The sequence below is a fragment of the Oncorhynchus keta genome, chromosome 10 (genome assembly GCF_023373465.1).
Source record: "Oncorhynchus keta strain PuntledgeMale-10-30-2019 chromosome 10, Oket_V2, whole genome shotgun sequence".
Classification (NCBI taxonomy): Eukaryota; Metazoa; Chordata; class Actinopteri; order Salmoniformes; family Salmonidae; genus Oncorhynchus; species Oncorhynchus keta.
Genome location: NC_068430.1, coordinates 467,730 through 492,549, shown reverse-complemented (window position 1 = coordinate 492,549; position 24,820 = coordinate 467,730). Strand labels below are relative to the sequence as shown.

At 45.8% G+C, this 24,820-nt stretch overlaps 1 protein-coding gene and 2 long non-coding RNA genes across 4 annotated transcripts; 2 read left to right on the top strand and 1 right to left on the bottom strand.

Annotated features, from left to right (window-relative positions):
• LOC118389595 (mimecan-like) lies at positions 1-22,608 on the top strand. 2 transcript variants are annotated; one of them, XM_052526153.1, is made up of 6 exons: positions 1-422; positions 10,606-10,696; positions 14,850-15,014; positions 16,383-16,585; positions 18,615-18,707; positions 20,132-22,608. In XM_052526153.1, the coding sequence occupies exons 1-6, from the start codon at positions 273-275 to the stop codon at positions 20,300-20,302; spliced, it is 873 nt and encodes a 290-aa protein (XP_052382113.1). In that variant the 5' UTR covers positions 1-272; the 3' UTR covers positions 20,303-22,608. The 2 variants fall into 2 exon arrangements, with proteins under 2 accessions (XP_052382113.1, XP_052382114.1); XM_052526154.1 differs by lacking the exon at positions 1-422 and adding an exon at positions 4,446-4,525.
• On the top strand, positions 6,345-7,427 carry LOC127931994 (uncharacterized). The gene is made up of 3 exons (XR_008143459.1): positions 6,345-6,876; positions 6,935-7,021; positions 7,080-7,427. It is a non-coding gene; the product is annotated as an uncharacterized LOC127931994 (long non-coding RNA).
• Positions 16,592-18,042, bottom strand: LOC127931993 (uncharacterized). Its single transcript, XR_008143458.1, has 3 exons — positions 17,402-18,042; positions 16,887-17,050; positions 16,592-16,831 (listed from the first exon to the last, which is right to left on the bottom strand). It is a non-coding gene; the product is annotated as an uncharacterized LOC127931993 (long non-coding RNA).
• Positions 22,609-24,820: the final 2,212 nt, after the last annotated feature.

Here is a 24,820-nt window from a genome sequence, read left to right as displayed (position 1 = left end):
ACTAGCAGCAGCAGCTGAGTGGAGAGGAGGTGTTTCCCTCTGTCTAACCTTGCAACCAAGGGGTTAAAGTCTGTTCCATAAACTCTCCTGTGCCTCAAGAATCTCCTTGTGCAGGCTTTAAATACTGATTTGACCAATCACATTTTACACACAAGCCTGCCACTGAGAAAATAACTTACTACTACTACTACTACTACTAGCCCATAGCTTGCACTGCCTCCTCACACTTTACCACAGCTTCCAGCTAGGTAACACACCACAGCACAGACACGATGGGAACTGTGAGAGTGTTACTCGTCGTCGTTATACTGTCACCGTGGGTGCTCTCCTTGACTGGGAAACACCAGGATCCAACGCTCCGGCTGAAACAACAGGATGTATTGTCCGATAGAGAAGTTTATCTGGAAGCAAGGAGGTCTAAGGTAAGATGTATTTTTTTTTTATATCAGTATTCTTTTCCAGTATTGAAAATAATGCCAAGAGTGAGCAAAAAGCTGTCATTAAGGCAAAGGGTGGCTACTTTTTTTTGGTTACTACATGATTCCATATGTATTATTTCGTAGTTTTGATGTCTTCACTATTATTCTACAATGTAGGAAATAGTAAAAATAAAGAAAACCCTGGAATGACTGGTACTGTGTGTATATATATATATATATATATACTATGTAATTAGAGGCAAATAATTACATAACCAGTTGCTTGTTTTATACTTTGAAAACAAATAATCTACTTTCCTTTAAACATTCTATTTTTTTAGTTGTATGCAAAGGTTGTAATAATATTCATGCATTATTTAACAATGCCTCAGCAATAACAACTGGTCTATATTATTATGTCAGTAGCAAATCAAACCATAGCCATTGGCCTCAGTCCCGCTTCACTGCAACAGTCCGGTTTGGATGGCAGTCCCAGTCTAATTTCTCTATCCCCTAGTCTAATTCCTGCCGGGTGAAATCTGTGCCATCAATGATTGATTTGAAAGCGGTTGGCTGGGCTGTCTGTCCAGAGCTCCAGACTCAGTCCAGACTCATAGTGGTTGTGATTAGTCAGCACAGTAGGGTTCCACTGCCCCAGTAGAATGGAGGTTCCACTGCCCTAGTAGAATGGAGGTTCCACTGCCCTAGTAGAATGGAGGTTCCACTGCTCTAGTAGAATGGAGGTTCCACTGCCCCAGTAGAATGGAGGTTCCACTGCCCTAGTAGAATGGAGGTTCCACTGCTCTAGTAGAATGGAGGTTCCACTGCCCTAGTAGAATGGAGGTTCCACTGCCCCAGTAGAATGGAGGTTCCACTGCCCTAGTAGAATGGAGGTTCCACTGCTCTAGTAGAATGGAGGTTCCACTGCCCCAGTAGAATGGAGGTTCCACTGCTCTAGTAGAATGGAGGTTCCACTGCCCCAGTAGAATGGAGGTTCCACTGCTCTAGTAGAATGGAGGTTCCACTGCCCCAGTAGAATGGAGGTTCCACTGCTCCAGTAGAATGGAGGTTCCACTGCTCTAGTAGAATGGAGGTTCCACTGCCCCAGTAGAATGGAGGTTCCACTGCTCTAGTAGAATGGAGGTTCCACTGCCCCAGTAGAATGGAGGTTCCACTGCTCTAGTAGAATGGAGGTTCCACTGCCCCAGTAGAATGGAGGTTCCACTGCCCCAGTAGAATGGAGGTTCCACTGCCCCAGTAGAATGGAGGTTCCACTGCCCCAGTAGAATGGAGGTTCCACTGCCCCAGTAGAATGGAGGTTCCACTGTTCCACTGCCCTAGTAGAATGGAGGTTCCACTGCCCAGTAGAATGGAGGTTCCACTGCCCTAGTAGAATGGAGGTTCCACTGCCCTAGTAGAATGGAGGTTCCACTGCCCTAGTAGAATGGAGGTTCCACTGCTCTAGTAGAATGGAGGTTCCACTGCTCTAGTAGAATGGAGGTTCCACTGCCCTAGTAGAATGGAGAATCCACTGCCCTAGTAGAATGGAGGTTCCACTGCCCCAGTAGAATGGAGGTTCCACTGCCCTAGTAGAATGGAGGTTCCACTGCCCCAGTAGAATGGAGGTTCCACTGCCCCAGTATGGAGGTTCCACTGCTCCATGGAGGTTCCACTGCCCCAGTAGAATGGGGTTCCACTGCCCCAGTAGAAAACAGTTCAGGCTGCCTAGTAGAATGTCCTGCCCTAGTAGAATGGAGGTTCCACTGCCGTAGTAGAATGGAGGTTCCACTGCCCCAGTAGAATGGAGGTTCCACTGCCCCAGTAGAATGGAGGTTCCACTGCTCTAGTTTTCCACTGCCCCAGTAGAATGACTCAGTAGAATGGAGTGCCCCATAGGTTCCAATCTTATTTTAAGCCCCCGAACACTGCAATCCCTAATGCCTAACCCATTCCAAACCCTGAATAACCCATTTTTAACTCCATACAACACTGCGATCCCTAATGCCTAACCCTAACCTTAAAGCAAAGATTCACCCATATGATGCAGACTCATTATACTCATTATACTGGCTGTATTTCTGCCTGCTTGAACTGAGAATATCTCAGATAAACATGAAATGACCCCGGGAATCGATATAACATAATTCAGAAATGCACAAAAACTATACTCCAAATGGGTGAATTGTTCCTATACATTAAGAACAAAAAGCACATTTTAGTTTTCATGAATTTTTACAATATATACCAATATACCAATTTTCCTTAGTATCTGGAAAGTGCTGAGTTCTGCCTCAAGGGCTCATGACAATCAGGCTGGTTCCAGTCTGCTGAGCTCCTTTCCAAACAACATGCCTGGTTTAGCTGCCAAGGGGCCAGGATTCAGGGCTCACTCAGCAAACAGTTAACATTCCTATAACTTTGGGTAACATTCCAATGGAGTCCAAATGTAGTTTGGTTGCTGCGGGAGTCTCCAACTGAGTTGAGGTATGAAGCAGTGGACCCCTATCCAAACAGCAGTCCTGTCTCTGAAGCCAAGGGGCCCTGCTTTTCCCCTTGCTAAGAGGCCAGCGCTCAATTCTTACCCAGCAAACAGTTAACGTTCCTATAATGTTAGGTTATGTTGGAGTAAGGTACTGTAGGTAACCAATTGAGTCCCAATGGAGCAGAAGCAGTCTAGGAACACACAGCAGCCCTGGTCTGGCAGCCAAGAAAACAGTGAATGTTTCTACAATGTTAGGCAACGATCTAATGGAGTCCCCATGGAGCAGAACTGAGATTCCAGTCTGGAGAACTCCCATCCAAACAGTTGCCATGGGGCCCTCCTCCTCCTGCCAAGGAGCCCTCTTCCTCCTCCTGCCAAGGGGCCCTCTTCCTCCTCCTGCCAAGGGGCCCTCTTCCTCCTCCTGCCAAGGGGCCCTCTTCCTCCTCCTGCCAAGGGGCCTTCTTCCTCCTCCTGCCAAGGGGCCCTCCTCCTCTTCCCGCCAAGGGGCCCTCCTCCTCTTCCCGCCAAGGGGCCCTCCTCCTCCTCCCGCCAAGGGGCCTTCTTCCTCCTCCCGCCAAGGGGCCTTCTTCCTCCTCCTGCCAAGGGGCCCTCCTCCTCCTCCCGCCAAGGGGCCCTCTTCCTCCTCCCGCCAAGGGCCCTCCTCCTCCTCCCGCCAAGGGGCCCTCCTCCTCCTCTTCCCGCCAAGGGGCCCTTCCCTCCTCCCGCCAAGGGGCCTTCTTCCTCCTCCCGCCAAGGGGCCCTCCTCCTCCTCCCGCCAAGGGGCCCTCCTCCTGCCCAGGGGCCCTCCTCCCCCCAAGGGGCCCTCCTCCCCCCAAGGGGCCCTCGTCCTCCTGCTAAGGGGCCCCTCTCCTTCTGCCAAGGGGCCCCTCTCCTTCTGCCAAGGGGCCCTCCTCCTTCTGCCAAGGGGCCAAAAAAGCTCAGGGCTTGAATGTTCCATGGATGTTAGGTAGGCTTAAATTCCAAGGCTCATCCCTGGTTCTGAAGCCAAAGATCAGGGCTCACCCAGAACACAGTTAACATGACCTCCTGGTCCAGATGCCAGAAGGTCATGGCTCAGGTACTGGAGAACTGGGGGAGTAGTTATTTTACCAGAACAGGCAAGTGAACACCTGGACAGAAACAAGTCATGACTCCTGTGCTCTGCTGGGTTAGGCTTCCAGTGGCTAAATAGTTCAGGGTTAACAGCTACAGTGCCTTGCAAAAGTATTCATCTCCCTTGGCATTTTTCCTATTTTGTTGCATTACAACCTGTAATTCAAATGGATTTTGATTTTGAATTCATGTAATGGACATACACAGAAGAGTCCAAATTGGTGAAGTGAAATAAAAAAAAATAACATACAAATTTAAAATGAAAAACGGAAAAATGGTGCGTGCATATTTATTCACCTCCTTTGCTATGAAGCCCCTGAATAACATCTGGTGCAACCAATTACCTTCAGAAGTTACATAATTAGTTAAATAAAGTCCACCTGTGTACAATCTAAGTGTCACATGATCTGTCACATGACCTCAGTATTTTTCCACCTGTTCTGAAAGGCCCCAGAGTCGGCAACACCACCAAGCAAGCGGCCCCATGAAGACCAAGGAGCTCTCCAAACAGGTCAGGGACAAAGTTGTGGAAAAGTACAGATCAGGGTTGGGTTATATAAGTGGTTTAAGGGAAAACATTTAAACGTCTTGGAATGGCCTTGTCAAAGCCCAGACCTCAATCCAATTGAGAATCTGTGGTATGACTTAAAGATTGCTGTACACCAGCGGAACCCATCCAACTTGAAGGAACTGGAGCAGTTTTGCCTTGAAGAATGGCTAAAAATCCCAGTGGCTAGATGTGCCAAGCTGATGGAGACACCCCAAGAGACTTGCAGCTGTAATTTTCTTCAAAAAGGTTGCTCTACAAAGTATTGAGGGGGGGGTTATGCACGCTCAAGTTTTCTGTTCTTTTTATCTTATTTCTTGTTTGTTTCACAAGACAAAATATTTTGCATCATCAAAGTGCCAGGCATGTTGTGTAAATCAAATTATACAAAGCCCCTTCAATTTTAATTCCAGGTTGTAAGACATCAAAGTAGAAAAAAATGCCAAGGGGGGTGAATACTTTTGCAAGCCACTGTATGGGTAAGAGATTCTGGACTGCTGTTATGCTGCAACTGAAATGCAATGGAATAATAGAGACTTCTGGAATAAGAATCTAAACAGCTTTTAGTTAGTTTTACTAAAAGAAGTGAAGAGTGTATACTCCTGAAAGACACCAAAGTCAAACAATGCTAACAAAAAAAAAAGTTGATGTTTCTGCCAGATGGCTAGAGAAGCTGGAAGATCACAGTACATCTGTGCTCTCCAAAATACAACAACAAACTATGACAGAAACAGTCAGATCTTCAGGGAAGCCAATATAAAGTACTTGATGTTACAGTTTGACCAACTGAACTGAGAGGTTCACAGGTATACCGTATGTCAAGATTACAGTAACATCCCGAAAATTCCCAGGTTTTACAGAAATCCCGGTTGAAAGATGTCCGAAATAAGGAGGGATTAGGATATCCGGGATTGTGGACTTCAGAAAGAGGAGGACCGAGCAAGCCCCCATTCTCATCGACAAGCCCCCATTCTCATCGACAAGCCCCCATTCTCATCGACAAGCCCCCATTCTCGTCGACAAGCCCCCATTCTCGTCGACAAGCCCCCATTCTCGTCGACAAGCCCCCATTCTCGTCGACAAGCCCCCATTCTCGTCGACAAGCCCCCATTCTCGTCGACAAGCCCCCATTCTCGTCGACAAGCCCCCATTCTCGTCGACAAGCCCCCATTCTCATCGACAAGCCCCCATTCTCGTCGACAAGCCCCCATTCTCGTCGACAAGCCCCTATTCTCATCGACAAGCCCCTATTCTCATCGACAAGCCCCCATTCTCATCGACAAGCCCCCATTCTCATCGACAAGCCCCCATTCTCATCGACAAGCCCCCATTCTCATCGACAAGCCCCCATTCTCGTCGACAAGCCCCCATTCTCGTCGACAAGCCCCCATTCTCGTCGACAAGCCCCCATTCTCGTCGACAAGCCCCCATTCTCGTCGACAAGCCCCCATTCTCATCGACAAGGCTGTAGTGGAGAAGGTTGCCTCTACATTGACCCTGTACCAGAACCCCCTGTATATAGCCTCCACATTGACTCTGTACCGTAATACCCTGTATATAGCCTCCACATTGACTCTGTACCGTAACACCCTGTATATAGCCTCCACATTGACTCTGTACCGGTACCCCCTGTATATAGCCTCCACATTGACTCTGTACCAGAACCCCTGTATATAGCCTCCACATTGACTCTGTACCAGAACCCCTGTATATAGCCTCCACATTGACTCTGTACCCCCTGTATATAGCCTCCACATTGACTCTGTACCAGAACCCCTGTATATAGCCTCCACATTGACTCTGTACCGTAACACCCTGTATATAGCCTCCACATTGACTCTGTACCGGTACCCCCTGTATATAGTCTCCACATTGACTATGTACCGGTACACCCTGGATATAGCCTCCACATTGACTCTGTACCAGAACCCCCTGTATATAGCCTCCACATTGACTCTGTACCAGAACCCCCTGTATATAGCCTCCACATTGACTCTTTGGAGTCTAGTTTTCATAAGTGTGTTGGTCTGTTCCCACCCAGAGAGAGGTAGCAGGTCTGTTCCCACCCAGAGAGAGGTAGCAGGTCTGTTCCCACCCAGAGAGAGGTAGCAGGTCTGTTCCCACCCAGAGAGAGGTAGCAGGTCTGTTCCCACCCAGAGAGAGGTAGCAGGTCTGTTCCCACCCAGAGAGAGGTAGCAGGTCTGTTCCCACCCAGAGAGAGGTAGCAGGTCTGTTCCCACCCAGAGAGAGGTAGCAGGTCTGTTCCCACCCAGAGAGAGGTAGCAGGTCTGTTCCCACCCAGAGAGAGGTAGCAGGTCTGTTCCCACCCAGAGAGGGGTAGCAGGTCTGTTCCCACCCAGAGAGAGGTAGCAGGTCTGTTCCCACCCAGAGAGAGGTAGCAGGTCTGTTCCCACCCAGAGAGAGGTAGCAGGTCTGTTCCCACCCAGAGAGAGGTAGCAGGTCTGTTCCCACGCAGAGAGAGGAGGCAGGTCTGTTCCCACCCAGAGAGAGGAGGCAGGTCTGTTCCCACCCAGAGAGAGGTAGCAGGTCTGTTCCCACCCAGAGAGAGGTAGCAGGTCTGTTCCCACCCAGAGAGAGGTAGCAGGTCTGTGGCTGGGGGAGGACTGTGACTCCAGCATGGTCTGCAGCAGGGGGATTTAACTATTTCCCTACCAAGTGTGGACCCTGCTGGTTTTCTGTTCTGTCTGATAATGAATTTCACACACCTGGTGTCACAGGTCTAAATCAGTCCCTGATTAGAGGGAAACAATGAAGAAAAAAAGCAGTGGAACTGTCTTTGAGGTCCAGAGTTGAATTTGACGGGTCTGCAGTGTTAATCCTAACAGTGTGACTGTACAGTATTAATCCTAACAGTGCTACTCTACAGTGTTGATCCTAACAGTGTGACTCTACAGTGTTAATCCTAACAGTTTTTTCTACAGTAATAATCCTAAATGTTACTCTACAGTATTAATCCTAAATGTTACTCTACAGTGTGACTCTACAGTGTTAATCCTAACTGTTTTTCTACAGTAATAATCCTAACAGTGTGACTCTACAGTATTCATCCTAACAGTGTGACTCTACAGTATTAATCCTAACAGTGTTTTTCTACAGTAATAATCCTAACAGTGTGACTCTACAGTATTAATCCTAACAGTGTTTTTCTACAGTAATAATCCTAACAGTGTGACTCTACAGTATTAATCCTAACAGTGTTTTTCTACAGTAATAATCCCGACAGTGTGACTCTACAGTATTAATCCTAACAGTGTTTTTCTACAGTGTTAATCCTAACAGTGTGACTCTCAGTGTTAATCCTAACAGTGTGACTCTACAGTGTTAATCCTAACAGAGTGACTCTACAGTATTAATCCTAACAGTGTGACTCTACAGTATTAATCCTAACAGTGTTTTTCTACAGTGTTAATCCTAACAGTGTGACTCTACAGTGTTAATCCTAACAGTGTGACTGTACAGTGTTAATCCTAACAGTGTGACTGTACCCTAACAGTGTGACTGTACAGTGTTAATCCTAACAGTGTGACTGTACAGTGTTAATTACATTACATTACATTACATTTAACAGTGTGACTGTACAGTGTTAATCCTAACAGTGTGACTCTACAGTGTTAATCCTAACAGTGTGACTCTACAGTGTGACTCTACAGTATTATTCCTAACAGTGTGACTCTACAGTGTGACTCTACAGTATTATTCCTAACAGTGTGACTCTACAGTGTTAATCCTAACAGTGTGACTCTACAGTATTATTCCTAACAGTGTGACTCTACAGTGTTAATCCTAACAGTGTGACTCTACAGTGTTAATCCTAACAGTGTGACTCTACAGTGTTAATCCTAACAGTGTGACTCTACAGTGTTAATCCTAACAGTGTGACTCTACAGTGTGACTCTACAGTATTATTCCTAACAGTGTGACTCTACAGTGTTAATCCTAACAGTGTGACTCTACAGTATTATTCCTAACAGTGTGACTCTACAGTGTTAATCCTAACAGTGTGACTCTACAGTGTTAATCCTAACAGTGTGACTCTACAGTGTTAATCCTAACAGTGTGACTCTACAGTGTGACTCTACAGTGTTAATCCTAACAGTGTGACTCTACAGTGTGACTCTACAGTGTTAATCCTAACAGTGTGACTCTACAGTATTATTCCTAACAGTGTGACTCTTACATTGTTAATCCTATCAGTGTGACTCTACAGTGTGACTCTACAGTGTGACTCTACAGTGTTAATCCTAACAGTGTGACTCTACAGTGTTAATCCTAACAGTGTGACTCTACAGTGTTAATCCTAACAGTGTGACTCTACAGTGTTAATCCTAACAGTGTGACTCTACAGTGTTGATCCTAACAGTGTGACTGACAGTGTTAATCCTAACAGTGTGACTCTACAGTGTTAATCCTAACAGTGTGACTCTACAGTGTTAATCCTAACAGTGTGACTCTACAGTGTTGATCCTAACAGTGTGACTCTACAGTGCTACTCTACAGTGTTGACTCCTAACAGTGTTAATCCTAACAGTGTGACTCTACAGTGCTACTCTACAGTGTTGATCCTAACAGTGTGACTCTACAGTGTTAATCCTAACAGTGTGACTCTACAGTGTTAATCCTAACAGTGTTAATCCTAACAGTGTGACTCTACAGTGTTAATCCTAACAGTGTGACTCTACAGTGTGACTCTACAGTGTTAATCCTAACAGTGTGACTCTACAGTGTTAATCCTAACAGTGTGACTCTACAGTGTTAATCCTAACAGTGTGACTCTACAGTGTTAATCCTAACAGTGTGACTCTACAGTGTTAATCCTAACAGTGTGACTCTACAGTGTTAATCCTAACAGTGTGACTCTACAGTGTTAATCCTAACAGTGTGACTCTACAGTGTTAATCCTAACAGTGTGACTCTACAGTGTTAATCCTAACAGTGTGACTAACTGACTCAGTGTTAATCCTAACAGTGTGACTCTACAGTGTTAATCCTAACAGTGTGACTCTACAGTGTTGATCCTAACAGTGTGACTCTACAGTGTTAATCCTAACAGTGTGACTCTACAGTGTTGATCCTAACAGTGTTAATCCTAACAGTGTGACTCTACAGTGTTGATCCTAACAGTGTGACTCTACAGTGTGACTCTACAGTGTTAATCCTAACAGTGTGACTCTACAGTGTTAATCCTAACAGTGTTAATCCTAACAGTGTGACTCTACAGTGTTGATCCTAACAGTGTGACTCTACAGTGTTGATCCTAACAGTGTGACTCTACAGTGTTAATCCTAACAGTGTGACTCTACAGTGTTAATCCTAACAGTGTGACTCTACAGTGTTAATCCTAACAGTGTGACTCTACAGTGTTAATCCTAACAGTGTGACTCTACAGTGTTAATCCTAACAGTGTGACTCTACAGTGTTAATCCTAACAGTGTGACTCTACAGTGTTGATCCTAACAGTGTGACTCTACAGTGTTGATCCTAACAGTGTGACTCTACAGTGTTAATCCTAACAGTGTGACTCTACAGTGTTAATCCTAACAGTGTGACTCTACAGTGTTAATCCTAACAGTGTGACTCTACAGTGTTAATCCTAACAGTGTGACTCTACAGTGTTAATCCTAACAGTGTGACTCTACAGTGTTAATCCTAACAGTGTGACTCTACAGTGTTAATCCTAACAGTGTGACTCTGCAGTGTTGATCCTAACAGTGTGACTCTACAGTATTAATCCTAACAGTGTGACTCTACAGTGTGACTCTACAGTGTGACTCTACAGTGTTAATCCTAACAGTGTGACTCTACAGTGTTAATCCTAACAGTGTGACTCTACAGTGTTAATCCTAACAGTGTGACTCTACAGTGTTGATCCTAACAGTGTGACTCTACAGTGTTAATCCTAACAGTGTTGATCCTAACAGTGTGACTCTACAGTGTTAATCCTAACAGTGTGACTCTACAGTGTTGATCCTAACAGTGTGACTCTACAGTGTTAATCCTAACAGTGTGACTCTATCCTCCACTAGAGAGAGGCAGCATCGTTGTGGCTGAGAGAGGACTATGACTCCAGAATGGTCTTCCTGCATGCTGATGAACCAGACGATGCCCCAGCCTCAGGTAAGATAGCTACTTTAGCTTTCTTGTTCCTCCCTCCCTGCCTCTTCCTCCTTCCCCTTCTCCCTCTGTCCATACTGGTCTCTCTCTGCCTCTTCATCCCTCTCTGCCTCTTCATTCCTCCTCTTCTCTCTCCATCCATACCGGTCTCTCCCTTTGACTCTCCCTCTCTCCCTGCCTCACTATCCATCTCCTTCTCTCCCTGCCTCTCTCCCTGTCTTTGACTCCCTGTCTCCCCATGCCTCTCACTCTCTTTCCTGTTGTACTGCCAAGCTGTGTGGGGTAGCAAAGGGAACACACAACAGCACTAAATGGAAGCTGTCATGCACCACGTCTGCCTGTGTGTGTGTCTGCATGTCTGTCTTTCTGTCTGCTGTGTTTGTGTGGGTTTCCTGTCGGCCTCGGAGAAGACCAGACACGCACACACACACACACACACACACACACACACACACACACACACACACACACACACACACACACACACACACACACGAAAGCAACCTTTGCAACTACAATAGCCTAAAAGTGCTATCTGCATGGCACAAGTAGTTGTTCCAACAATTGTTTACAGAGAGATTAGTTAATTTATTGTTGGTCAGAAGTTTACATACACTAAGTTGAAGAAGCCACTGCTCCAAAACCACCAATAAAACGCCAGACTACGGTTTGCAACTGCACATGGGGACAAAGATGGTACCTTTTGGAGAAATGTCTTCTTGTCTGATGAAACAAAAATAGAACTGTTTGGCCATAATGACCATCGTTATGTTTTGGAGGAAAAAGGGGGAGGCTTGCAAGCCAAAGAACACCATCCCAACTGTGAAGCACGGGGGTGGCAGCATCATGTTGTGGGGGTGCTTTGCTGCAGGAGGGACTGGTGCACTTCACAAAATAGATGGTATCATGAGGTGGACAATTATGTGGATATATTGAAGCAACATCTCAAGACATCAGTCAGGAAGTTAAAGCTTGGTCGCAAATGGGTCTTCCAAATGGACAATGACCCCAAGCATACTTCCAAAGTTGTGGCAAAATATCTTAAGGACAACAAAGTCAAGGTCCTTGAGTGGCCATCACAAAGCCCTGACCTCAATCACATAGAATATTTGTGGTCAGAACTGAAAAAGTGTGTGCGAGCAAGGAGGCCTACAAACCTGACTCAGTTACACCAGCTCTGTCAGGAGGAATGAGCCAAAATTCACCCAACTTATTGTGGGAAGCTTGTGGAAGGCTACCCGAAACGTTTGACCCAAGTTAAACAATTTAAAGGCAATGCTACCAAATACTAATTGAGTGTATGTAAACTTCTGACCCACTGGGAATGTGATGAAATAATTCAAAGCTAAAATAAATCATTCTCCCTACTATTATTTTGACATTTCACATTCTTAAAATAAAGTGGTGATCCTAACTGACCTAAGACAGGGAATATTTACTATGATTTTGTGAAAAACTGAGTTTAAATGTATTTGGCTAATGTGTATGTAAACTTCAGACTTCAACTGTAGGTTGGGCATCTGTAAGATTCAAGACCCTTTAATGACACAAAAATCTGTCAGTCAGTCAATCCATCCATCCATCCATCCATCCATCCATCCATCCATCCATCCATCCATCCATCCATCCATCCATCCATCCATCCATCCATCCATCCATCCCTTCATCCATCCCCATCCATCCATCCATCCATCCATCCATCCATCCATCCATCCATCATGTGTGTTCTGTGTCTCCAGAGCTGTCCACATGCCTGCTGTGTGTGTCTGACCGGCTCTGTGTTCTGTGTCTCCAGAGCTGTCCACATGCCTGCTGTGTGTGTTTGTCTGACCGGCTCTGTGTTCTGTGTCTCCAGAGCTGTCCACATGCCTGCTGTGTGTGTGTCTGACCGGCTCTGTGTTCTGTGTCTCCAGAGCTGTCCACATGCCTGCTGTGTGTGTGTCTGACCGGCTCTGTGTTCTGTGTCTCCAGAGCTGCCCACATGCCTGCTGTGTGTGTGTGTCTGACCGGCTCTGTGTACTGTGTCTCCAGAGCTGCCCACATGCCTGCTGTGTGTGTGTCTGACCGGCTCTGTGTACTGTGTCTCCAGAGCTGCCCACATGCCTGCTGTGTGTGTGTCTGACCGGCTCTGTGTTCTGTGTCTCCAGAGCTGCCCACATGCCTGCTGTGTGTCTGACCGGCTCTGTGTACTGTGTCTCCAGAGCTGCCCACATGCCTGCTGTGCGTGTGTCTGACCGGCTCTGTGTTCTGTGTCTCCAGAGCTGCCCACATGCCTGCTGTGTGTGTGTCTGACCGGCTCTGTGTTCTGTGTCTCCAGAGCTGCCCACATGCCTGCTGTGCGTGTGTCTGACCGGCTCTGTGTTCTGTGTCTCCAGAGCTGCCCACATGCCTGCTGTGCGTGTGTCTGACCGGCTCTGTGTTCTGTGTCTCCAGAGCTGCCCACATGCCTGCTGTGTGTGTGTCTGACCGGCTCTGTGTTCTGTGTCTCCAGAGCTGCCCACATGCCTGCTGTGTGTGTGTCTGACCGGCTCTGTGTACTGTGTCTCCAGAGCTGCCCACATGCCTGCTGTGTGTGTGTCTGACCGGCTCTGTGTTCTGTGTCTCCAGAGCTGCCCACATGCCTGCTGTGCGTGTGTCTGACCGGCTCTGTGTTCTGTGTCTCCAGAGCTGCCCACATGCCTGCTGTGCGTGTGTCTGACCGGCTCTGTGTTCTGTGTCTCCAGAGCTGCCCACATGCCTGCTGTGTGTGTGTCTGACCGGCTGTGTTCTGTGTCTCCAGAGCTGCCCACATGCCTGCTGTGTGTGTGTCTGACCGGCTGTGTTCTGTGTCTCCAGAGCTGCCCACATGCCTGCTGTGTGTGTGTCTGACCGGCTCTGTGTACTGTGTCTCCAGAGCTGCCCACATGCCTGCTGTGTGTGTGTCTGACCGGCTCTGTGTTCTGTGTCTCCAGAGCTGCCCACATGCCTGCTGTGTGTGTGTCTGACCGGCTCTGTGTTCTGTGTCTCCAGAGCTGCCCACATGCCTGCTGTGTGTGTGTCTGACCGGCTGTGTTCTGTGTCTCCAGAGCTGCCCACATGCCTGCTGTGTGTGTGTCTGACCGGCTCTGTGTACTGTGTCTCCAGAGCTGCCCACATGCCTGCTGTGTGTGTGTCTGACCGGCTCTGTGTTCTGTGTCTCCAGAGCTGCCCACATGCCTGCTGTGTGTGTGTCTGACCGGCTCTGTGTTCTGTGTCTCCAGAGCTGCCCACATGCCTGCTGTGTGTGTGTCTGACCGGCTCTGTGTACTGTGTCTCCAGAGCTGCCCACATGCCTGCTGTGTGTGTGTCTGACCGGCTCTGTGTTCTGTGTCTCCAGAGCTGCCCACATGCCTGCTGTGTGTGTGTCTGACCGGCTCTGTGTACTGTGTCTCCAGAGCTGCCCACATGCCTGCTGTGTGTGTGTCTGACCGGCTCTGTGTTCTGTGAAGTTGTTCCTGAGATGCCTGCTGTGTGTGTCTGACCGGCTCTGTGTTCTGTGTCTCCAGAGCTGCCCACATGCCTGCTGTGTGTGTGTCTGACCGGCTGTGTTCTGTGTCTCCAGAGCTGTCCACATGCCTGCTGTGTGTGTGTCTGACCAGCTCTGTGTTCTGTGTCTCCAGAGCTGCCCACATGCCTGCTGTGTGTGTGTCTGACCGGCTCTGTGTTCTGTGTCTCCAGAGCTGCCCACATGCCTGCTGTGTGTGTGTCTGACCGGCTCTGTGTTCTGTGTCTCCAGAGCTGCCCACATGCCTGCTGTGTGTGTGTCTGACCGGCTCTGTGTTCTGTGTCTCCAGAGCTGCCCACATGCCTGCTGTGTGTGTGTCTGACCGGCTCTGTGTTCTGTGTCTCCAGAGCTGCCCACATGCCTGCTGTGTGTGTGTCTGACCGGCTCTGTGTTCTGTGAGGAAGTTGTTCCTGAGATGCCTGCTGTGTGTGTGTCTGACCGGCTGTGTTCTGTGTCTCCAGAGCTGCCCACATGCCTGCTGTGTGTGTGTCTGACCGGCTCTGTGTTCTGTGTCTCCAGAGCTGCCCACATGCCTGCTGTGTGTGTGTCTGACCGGCTCTGTGTTCTGTGAGGAAGTTGTTCCTGAGATGCCTGCTGTGTGTGTGTCTGACCGGCTGTGTTCTGTGTCTCCAGAGCTGCCCACATGCCTGCTGTGTGTGTGTCTGACCGGCTCTGTGTACTGTGAGGAAGTTGTTCCTGAGATGACTGCTGTGCCAACCCTGCCCAAGGAGACTGCCTACTTCTACGCCCGCTATAACAAGATCAACAAGATCACCAATAAAGACTTTGCAGATATCGGTGAGTCGGGGTTGAAACATACAGGAAGTTAATAGATATGAAGTTCACTGATTTCACCAAATGTCCTGGTTGGAGGATTCTCTCCTTGCTTATTTTCACCTGAAGCCAGATATCTTATATATATATATATATATATCTATCTATATATCCTATATCTGGGATATATCTATCTATATATCATATATCTGGGATATACAGGATTTCTAGAAACCTGGGAAGTAAAACTACTGGAACATGTCCAATATATATAATACTACTGAACATGTCCAATATATATAATACTACTGGAACATGTCCAATATATATAATACTACTGGAACATGTCCAATATATATAATACTACTGGAACATGTCCAATATATATAATACTACTGGAACATGTCCAATATATATAATACTACTGAACATGGCCAATATATATAATACTACTGAACATGGCCAATATATATATAATACTACTGAACATGTCCAATATATATATAATACTACTGAACATGTCCAATATATATAATACTACTGAACATGTCCAATATATATAATACTACTGAACATGTCCAATATATATATATAATACTACTGAACATGTCCAATATATATATATAATACTACTGAACATGTCCAATATATATATAATACTACTGAACATGTCCAATATATATATAATACTACTGAACATGTCCAATATATATATAATACTACTGAACATGTCCAATATATATATAATACTACTGAACATGTCCAATATATATAATACTACTGAACATGTCCAATATATACAGAGGAATATTCATTCAGGGATGAAAGAAAGATAACAGATGGACATTTTCTTGGCCTTGCGGAGGGTCTGTAGACATCTAAATGCTTCCTTTAGTTGGGCATATGTTTGTGTTTGTGGATGTTATGTGGGCCCCTCGAGGCCTGGCCCTGGCCCTTTACTGACATAAGTAGAGGCACATCTGGATTTAAAGCTGGCGAAACGGAATGTCTGGCAAACTCTCTCGGTCTCTATCCCGGTTTTAGATTTACACTGCAGAAGTTTAAACTCCCAGAAGGGTAGTTCTGAATCATCCATTTTTCTGTGTGTACATTTGAAAAATAGTCAAAATATTGCATAACTTACTTTATTTACAGATAAACCATTCCTATCAGAGCATGAGGGCTATAGCTTAGCAGTGCCTTGTGTTAGATAAAACAGCATTTTCGCAATTTTACAACCATTAAGTTCTATTCTTCTCCAATCTATTCTATGCCAGAGACTCTGAAGAGGATCGACCTGACAGGGAACCTGATCTCTGAACTTATGTTCTATTCTGATTCGAGAATCAGTGTATGTTCTTTGTCCTACGTTCTATTCCATTTTATCTCCAGTGACTCTGAAGAGGATCGACCTGACGGGAAACCTGATCTCTGAGATCCAGGACGGAGCGTTCTCCAAGCTTACCCTATTGGAGGAACTCAATTTGGCTGAGAACCATCTGGTCAAGCTACCCATGCTGCCTGGCAAGCTCACAACCTTCAACGCCAACCACAATCAGCTCAAAACCAAAGGGGTCAAGGCCAACGCCTTCAAGGTATGTTTCAGTGTATTATACTCCCATGTGGTGTATAAAGACACTCAACCACAACGTTTCCATCCCACTGGAATCTTTGTCAGGTAAGACTGTTCGAGACGTTGCAGGATCGTGTAGCTAGCTACAATGTAAGCCACCTTTGGGTGCTTGACTGTGGCTCGGGATCGTGTAGCTAGCTACAATGTAAGCCACCTTGGGTGCTTGACTGTGGCTCGGGATCGTGTAGCTAGCTACAATGTAAGCCACCTTTGGGTGCTTGACTGTGGCTCGGGATCGTGTAGCTAGCTACAATGTTATCCACCTTGGGTGCTTGACTGTGGCTCGGGATCGTGTAGCTAGCTACAATGTAAGCCACCTTTGGGTGCTTGACTGTGGCTCGGGATCGTGTAGCTAGCTACAATGTAAGCCACCTTTGGGTGCTTGACTGTGGCTCGGGATCGTGTAGCTAGCTACAATGTAAGCCACCTTTGGGTGCTTGACTGTGGCTCGTCAGGTGGCTACATTTCCAGGACTGCCCTCTTAACATACCCCAGCATGTTGGAAGGATGGAGTTGTAAAAAGGAATGAAATAACCTTGGGTACTGACTATTGTGCAAGAGGATTTCAAGATGGATCATCATCAGCAGAATATAAGCCACCTTTGGGTGCTTGACTAGTGGTCGGGATCGTGTAGCTAGCTACAATGTAAGCCAGTGGTTTGGGTGTTGAGGTGGCTCGGGAGCCTAGTGGTTAGACAATGTAAGCCACCTTGGGTGCTTGACTGTGGTCGGGAGTGTAGCTAGCAGGGTAGCCTACTGTGGTTAGCAGGGTAGCCACCTTTGGGTGCTTGACTGTGGCTCGGGATCGTGTAGCTAGCTACAATGTAAGCCACCTTTGGGTGCTTGACTGTGGCTCGTCAGGTGGCTACATTTCCAGGACTGCCCTCTTAACATACCCCAGCATGTTGGAAGGATGGAGTTGTAAAAAGGAATGAGAAATAATCCTTGTATACTGACTATTAAAAGTGCAAGAGGATATTTCAAGATGGATCATCATCAGCAGAATATAATATATCTAGCGGCAGGGTAGCCTAGTGGTTAGAGTGTAGAGGCGGCAGGGTAGCCTAGTGGTTAGAGTGTAGTAGGCGGCAGGAAGCCTAGTGGTTAGAGCGTTGGACTAGTAACCAGCAGGTAGCCTAGTGGTTAGAGCGTTGGACTAGTAACCAGCAGGGTAGCCTAGTGGTTAGAGCGTTGGACTAGTAACCAGCAGGTTGCCTAGTGGTTAGAGCGTTGGACTAGTAACCAGCAGGTTGCCTAGTGGTTAGAGCGTTGGACTAGTAACCAGCAGGTAGCCTAGTGGTTAGAGCGTTGGACTAGTAACCAGCAGGTAGCCTAGTGGTTAGAGCGTTGGACTAGTAACCAGCAGGTAGCCTAGTGGTTAGAGCGTTGGACTAGTAACCAGCAGGTAGCCTAGTGGTTAGAGCGTTGGACTAGTAACCAGCAGGTAGCCTAGTGGTTAGAGCGTTGGACTAGTAACCAGCAGGTAGCCTAGTGGTTAGAGCGTTGGACTAGTAACCAGCAGGTAGCCTAGTGGTTAGAGCGTTGGACTAGTAACCAGCAGGTAGCCTAGTGGTTAGAGCGTTGGACTAGTAACCAGCAGGTAGCCTAGTGGTTAGAGCGTTGGACTAGTAACCAGCAGGTAGCCTAGTGGTTAGAGCGTTGGACTAGTAACCAGCAGGTAGCCTAGTGGTTAGAGCGTTGGACTAGTAACCAGCAGGTAGCCTAGTGGTTAGAGCGTTGGACTAGTAACCAGCAGGTAGCCTAGTGGTTAGAGCGTTGGACTAGTAACCAGCAGGTAGCCTAGTGGTTAGAGCGTTGGACTAGTAACCGGTAAGGTTGCAAGTTCAAATCCCCGAGCTGACAAGGTACAATTCTGTCGATCCGCCCTTGAACAGGCAGTTGACCCACTGTTCCTAGGCCGTCATTGGTTAAATAAAGGTAAAATAAAAATGTAATAAGGTTGGTGATTTGTGCTCTGTCTTTTGGTGCAGAAACTGAGACAGCTGGTTAACCTGTTCCTCGGAGACAATGAGCTGGAGGCCGTGCCAGTGATCCCTGAGAGCGTCCGCATAATTCACCTACAGGTCAGTACCACACCCTAGACTCAGACTGGACACTACAGAATGAGTTCAAAATGGCATGCATGGGAGTCTGAGTTTATCCTGACGGGGGTAGCGAAGTTTCAGAAACTTTTTCAAAGTTTCCCAGAAATCTGAGCTCTGATGACCTGAACTGCTTGTCCTGACCAGGAAACAGTATTGGAATGGTCAAAAAGCACTGCTCTCTGAGTGCTGTCTGGGGCCTGAGTTTCTCCTGACTAGGATAGCTCTAATGTCTGGGCCCTGAGTTTCTCCTGACTAGGATAGCTCTAATGTCTGGGCCCTGAGTTTCTCCTGACTAGGATAGCTCTAATGTCTGGGCCCTGAGTTTCTCCTGACTAGGATAGCTCTAATGTCTGAGTTTCTCCCTGACTATGATAGCTCTAATGTCTGGGGCCTGAGTTTCTCCTGACTAGGATAGTAGCTCTAATGTCTGGGGCCTGAGTTTCTCCTGACTAGGATAGCATTAATGTCTGGGGCCTGTTTCTCTGACTCTAATGTCTGGGCCCTGAGTTTCTCCTGCTAGGATAGCTCTAATGTCTGGGCCCTGAGTTTCTCCTGACTAGGATAGCTCTAATGTCTGGGCCCTGAGTTTCTCCTGACTAGGATAGCTCTAATGTCTGGGGCCTGAGTTTCTCCTGACTAGGATAGCTCTAATGTCTGGGGCCTGAGTTTCTCCTGACTAGGATAGCTCTAATGTATGGGGCCTGAGTTTCTCCTGACTAGGATAGCTCTAATGTCTGGGGCCTGAGTTTCTCCTGCTCATACATGATCAAGAAAAACTCCTAGAGCAGGGACTACCCTTACCCAGAGATGGGCAACTGATGGCCCAGAACTCAGAATACTGTTGAGAGTAGAGGCTACTGGCTACTGGTAAAATGCATTTAGTTAATAAGAGAGAGAAAGCTGCAATGTGTCACTTTTTGGTCGACTCGACCAAATTCGCATAGATATGTGTTTTATAGATCTGTCATTCTCATTGAAAGCAAGTTTAAGAAGTGGTAGATCTGTTTTATGTGCAGTATTTCTATGCTTCCCATCCTCAAGTTTAGTTTTTACTTTTGGTTTTGTCCACCAGATTGAAAGAGAATAAAATACAAATATTTTTGTTTATGGAAAAATATATTTCACAGTTGTTTAGATGGTACAATAATTGTCTACACTGATTTTGTCACATAAACGGACATTTTTGCAACCAGGAAATGGCGGAGCTATTTCTGCATATTTCACCTTTTAAGTAGTTTAACAGCACAAATTACTGGACTGCATGTAAATGTGTATGGATGTGCGTATGCAGACCCTTCGAACCACTGCGGTCCCACATGATTCATTACCCCATCAAAGATGCCCATCCCTGTCCCAGAGTAATAGTGATCCTGCTCTTCATCTCTCTTTTCTCTACCATACAGAACAACAACATCACAGATGTCACCTCCGACACGTTCTGTAATGGCAACAACACGTACTACGTCAGACCCAACCTGATAGAGGTGAGGTTGGATGGGAACCCAGTGCTGCTGTCCAAGTCCCCCGACAGCTTCACCTGCCTCAAGTCTCTGCCCGTCGGAAAGTACCGCTAAACAAAGGATTTCGCTAACTTTTCCAAAATTCCCAGGTTTTCCAGAAATCCTAGTTTCTTGAATGAGTAGGGAATAAACAGGGAATCCGGAATACTCCAAACAGGATTTCTGTATAACTAGGGGATTTAGGAAAAGTTTTCCAATGTTAATGGACTTCCTGGTTATTAAATAACATTACAGTAGTAAAAACAGACAGCTTCTACAGGGCTTTCAGCCAGACTCAACGCAATTCCCTATTCTACTTGACGAAGACAAGACCATCTGATATGACTGGTCGTCTACACAATTACATTCCATTTCTGTCTGAACGTTTCTTCTGTAAAAAAATTGTGCCCAGGTCTTTCTCAGTGTCTTTCAGAAGGCTAGTGGATTGGGACTGAAACGTTAGCAAGCTACGTCAGGCTTCCTCTCTGTGTGGATTGGGACTGAAACGTTAGCGTGTCACATTAGCAAGCTACGTCAGGCTTCCTCTCTGTGTGGATTGGGACTGAAACGTTAGCGTGTCACATTAGCAAGCTACGTCAGGCTTCCTCTCTGTGTGGATTGGGACTGAAACGTTAGCGTGTCCCATTAGCAAGCTACGTCAGGCTTCCTCTCTGTGTGGTTTCTGACGGAATCTCCTTTACATTTAGACTGGTCTTGAAAATAAACTTGAACACATGAGCTAAATGGTCTGAAGCCTTTGTAAATACACCTTTTATTCAATGTCTGCTTCTGCATAATGTATGAATTATGACTTCTTCAAAATGTTGAGTCAAGCTTTTGGCTTTCTGAATTCTGTGAATTACCTTCATGTAAACTGGTTCTTAAGTAGAAGTTGACAATAAACGTAGCTTTGAAATACGTAGCCTGTAGTAATGTGAACCTAATGTGTCTCAAAATTGTAAGCTTTGATATTGAAATGGTGGAATCAGAGATGGTATGATCCTTTTCTAAAGTCCTTTTAGAAAAGGATCATTAGGAATTACTACCTGTGGTTATTACCTGTGGTTATTACATGTGGTTATTACATGTGGTTAATACATGTGGTTATTACCTGTGATTACTACCTGTGGTTATTACATGTGGTTATTACATGTGGTTATTACCTGTGATTACTACCTGTGGTTATTACCTGTGGTTATTACATGTGGTTATTACATGTGATTACTACCTGTGATTACTACCTGTGGTTATTACCTGTGGTTATTACCTGTGATTACTACCTGTGATTACTGCCTGTGGTTACTGCCTGTGGTTACTGCCTGTGGTTACTGCCTGTGGTTATTACATGTGGTTACTACCTGTGGTTATTACATGTGGTTACTACCTGTGGTTATTGCCTGTGGTTATTACATGTGGTTACTACCTGTGATTATTACCTGTGATTACTACCTGTGGTTATTACATGTGATTACTACCTGTGGTTATTACCTGTTGTTATTACCTGTGGTTATTACATGTGGTTATTACATGTGGTTATTACCTGTGGTTACTACATGTGGTTATTACATGTGATTACTACCTGTGATTACTACCTGTGGTTACTACCTGTGGTTACTACCTGTGGTTACTGCCTGTGGTTATTACATGTGGTTACTACCTGTGATTATTACCTGTGATTACTACCTGTGGTTATTACATGTGGTTATTACCTGTGATTATTACCTGTGATTATTACCTGTGATTATTACATGTGGTTATTACCTGTGATTACTACCTGTGGTTATTACCTGTGATTACTTGTGGTTATTACCTGTGGTTATTACCTGTGGTTACTACCTGTGATTACTACCTGTGGTTATTACCTGTGATTACTACCTGTGGTTATTACCTGTGGTTATTACCTGTGGTTATTACATGTGATTATTACCTGTGGTTATTACATGTGATTACTACCTGTGGTTATTACATGTGATTACTACCTGTGGTTATTACATGTGGTTATTACATGTGATTACTACCTGTGGTTATTACATGTGGTTATTACCTGTGATTACTACCTGTGGTTATTACATGTGATTATTACCTGTGGTTATTACATGTGATTACTACATGTGGTTATTACTTGTGGTTACTACCTGTGGTTATTACATGTGATTACTACCTGTGGTTATTACATGTGGTTATTACATGTGATTACTACATGTGGTTATTACCTGTGATTATCACTTGTGGTTACTACCTGTGGTTATTACATGTGATTCTGACCTGTACAGTAAAACCCCCAAAATTGTATTTGACCGTGGCTGTGTTTTTAGATATTTTAATATAATTAAAATACTTGTAAAAAATTAAACCCTGCATGAACGACAACCAAACAAGAACCCATTTTGTTTTTCTGAGTGTAATTTGTAAACAACCACAACCATTTACATTGAGAGTAAGGGATAACTTTCTCCACGATAACAAACTATGAACTGCAAGGAAAGCAAATAGCTACGGTTTTAATAGTTTACCACACACATTCAAATAGTGAAGACCTGGGGAAATAATGTTCCTTTAGGCCAGCCAACTTGGCAGACACCACCATTACTCCAAGTAAACAGGATAATGGTTTCCAATCCATATTGCTCCTGCAGGTTGATTTCCTTTCTTGATATAAAACATGCTTTCACATCTCTTTCCCCCTCTAATACAGACACACAACTCACAATTATCTACAGCTCCCCACCCCTCTCTAACAATCAGAAGCTCAATACAAAACTTCTGTATCCTACTAGGCAAACTATTTCCGCTGATATACATTATAACAGCACACCATCAGATATATGCTTTTCTAACAGGGTATAATGATACGAGTATGTTTATACTGTTTAGCCTGATTCTCCAACAAGAATGTGATATCTGGCTAAATATATCACACTGAGCTACTGCTCATCTGTAAGCTTGACAGGTTGGCTAGGGTAGAAGAGGGTAGGCTAGGGTATAGGAGGTTGTCTACGCTACAAGAGGTAGGCTAGGGTATAGGAGGTAGGCTAGGGTATAGGAGGTAGGCTAGGGTATAGGAGGTAGGCTAGGCTATAGGAGGTAGGCTAGGCTATAGGAGGTAGGCTAGGCTATAAGAGGTAGGCTAGGCTATAGGCTAGGCTGTAAGAGGTAGGCTAGGCTGTAAGAGGTAGGCTAGGCTATAAGAGGTAGGCTAGGCTATAAGAGGTTGGCTACGCTATAGGAGGTAGGCTGTGCTACATGAGGTAGACTGGGTTATAGGATGTATGCTTGGCTATAAGAGGTAGGCTAGGCTATAAGAGGTAGGCTAGGTTATAAGAGGTAGGCTAGGCTATAAGAGGTATGCTTGGCTATAAGAGGTAGGCTAGGTTATAAGAGGTAGGCTAGGCTATAAGAGGTAGGCCAGGTTATAAGAGGAAGGCTAGGTTATAAGAGGTAGGCTAGGCTATAAGAGGTAGGCTAGGCTATAAGAGGTAGGCCAGGTTATAAGAGGAAGGCTAGGTTATAAGAGGTAAGCTCGGCTATAAGAGGTAGGCTAGGCTATAAGAGGTAGGCTAGGTTGTAAGAGGTAGGCTAGGCTTTAAGAGGTAGGCTAGGGTATAGGAGGTTGGCTAGGTTATAAGAGGGTAGCCTCTTATAGCCTGGTATAGCCTAGCTTACCTCTTATAACCTAGCCTTCCTCTTATAGCCTAGCCTACCTCTTATAGCCTAGCCTACCTCTTATAACCTAGCCTACCTCTGATAGCCTAGCATACATCCTATAACCCAGTCTACCTCATGTAGCACAGCCTACCCCCTACAGCCTAGTCTACCTTGTATAGCCTCTTATACCCTAGCCTGCCTCTTATAGCGTAGCCTACCTCTTATTACCTAGCCTAACCCCTACAGCCTAGCCTACCTCTTATAGCCTCTTATAGCGTAGCCTACCTCTTATAGCTTAGCCTACCTCCTATAGCCTAGCATACCTCTTATAGCCTCTTATAGCATAGCCTACCTCTTATAGCCAAGCATACATCCTATAACCCAGTCTACCTCATGTAGCACAGCCTACCCCCTACAGCCTAGCCTAACTCGTATAGCCTCTTATACCCTAGCCTACCTCCTATAGCCTAGCCTACCTCTTATAGCCTCTTATAGCGTAGCCTACCTCTTATAGCTTAGCCTACCTCCTATAGCCTAGCCTACCTCATATAGCCTCTTATAGCGTAGCCTACCTCTTATTCCCAAGCCTACCTCATATAGCCTCTTATAGCGTAGCCTACCTCTTATTCCCAAGCCTACCTCCTACAGCCTAGTCTACCTCTTATAGCCTCTTATAGCATAGCCTACCTCGTATAGCCCAGCCTACCTCCTATAGCCTAGCCTACCTCGTATAGCCTCTTATACCCTAGCCTACCTCCTATACCCTAGCATACCTCTTATATACTATTATATCCTATCCTACCTCGTATAGCCTAGCCTACCTCCTATAGCCTAGCCTACCTCTTATAGCCTCTTATATCCTAGCCTACCTCTTATAGCCTAGCCTACCTCTTATAGCCTCTTATACCCTAGCCTACCTCCTATACCCTAGCATACCTCTTATATACT

Coding starts and splice junctions, on each gene's coding strand:
- LOC118389595 (XM_052526153.1), top strand. CDS start 273: ATGGGAACTGTGAGAGTGTTACTCGTCGTCGTTATACTGTCACCGTGG. Junction 423..10,605: donor TGGAAGCAAGGAGGTCTAAG/GTAAGATGTATT, acceptor ATCCTCCACTAG/AGAGAGGCAGCATCGTTGTG. Junction 10,697..14,849: donor AGACGATGCCCCAGCCTCAG/GTAAGATAGCTA, acceptor CTGTGTCTCCAG/AGCTGCCCACATGCCTGCTG.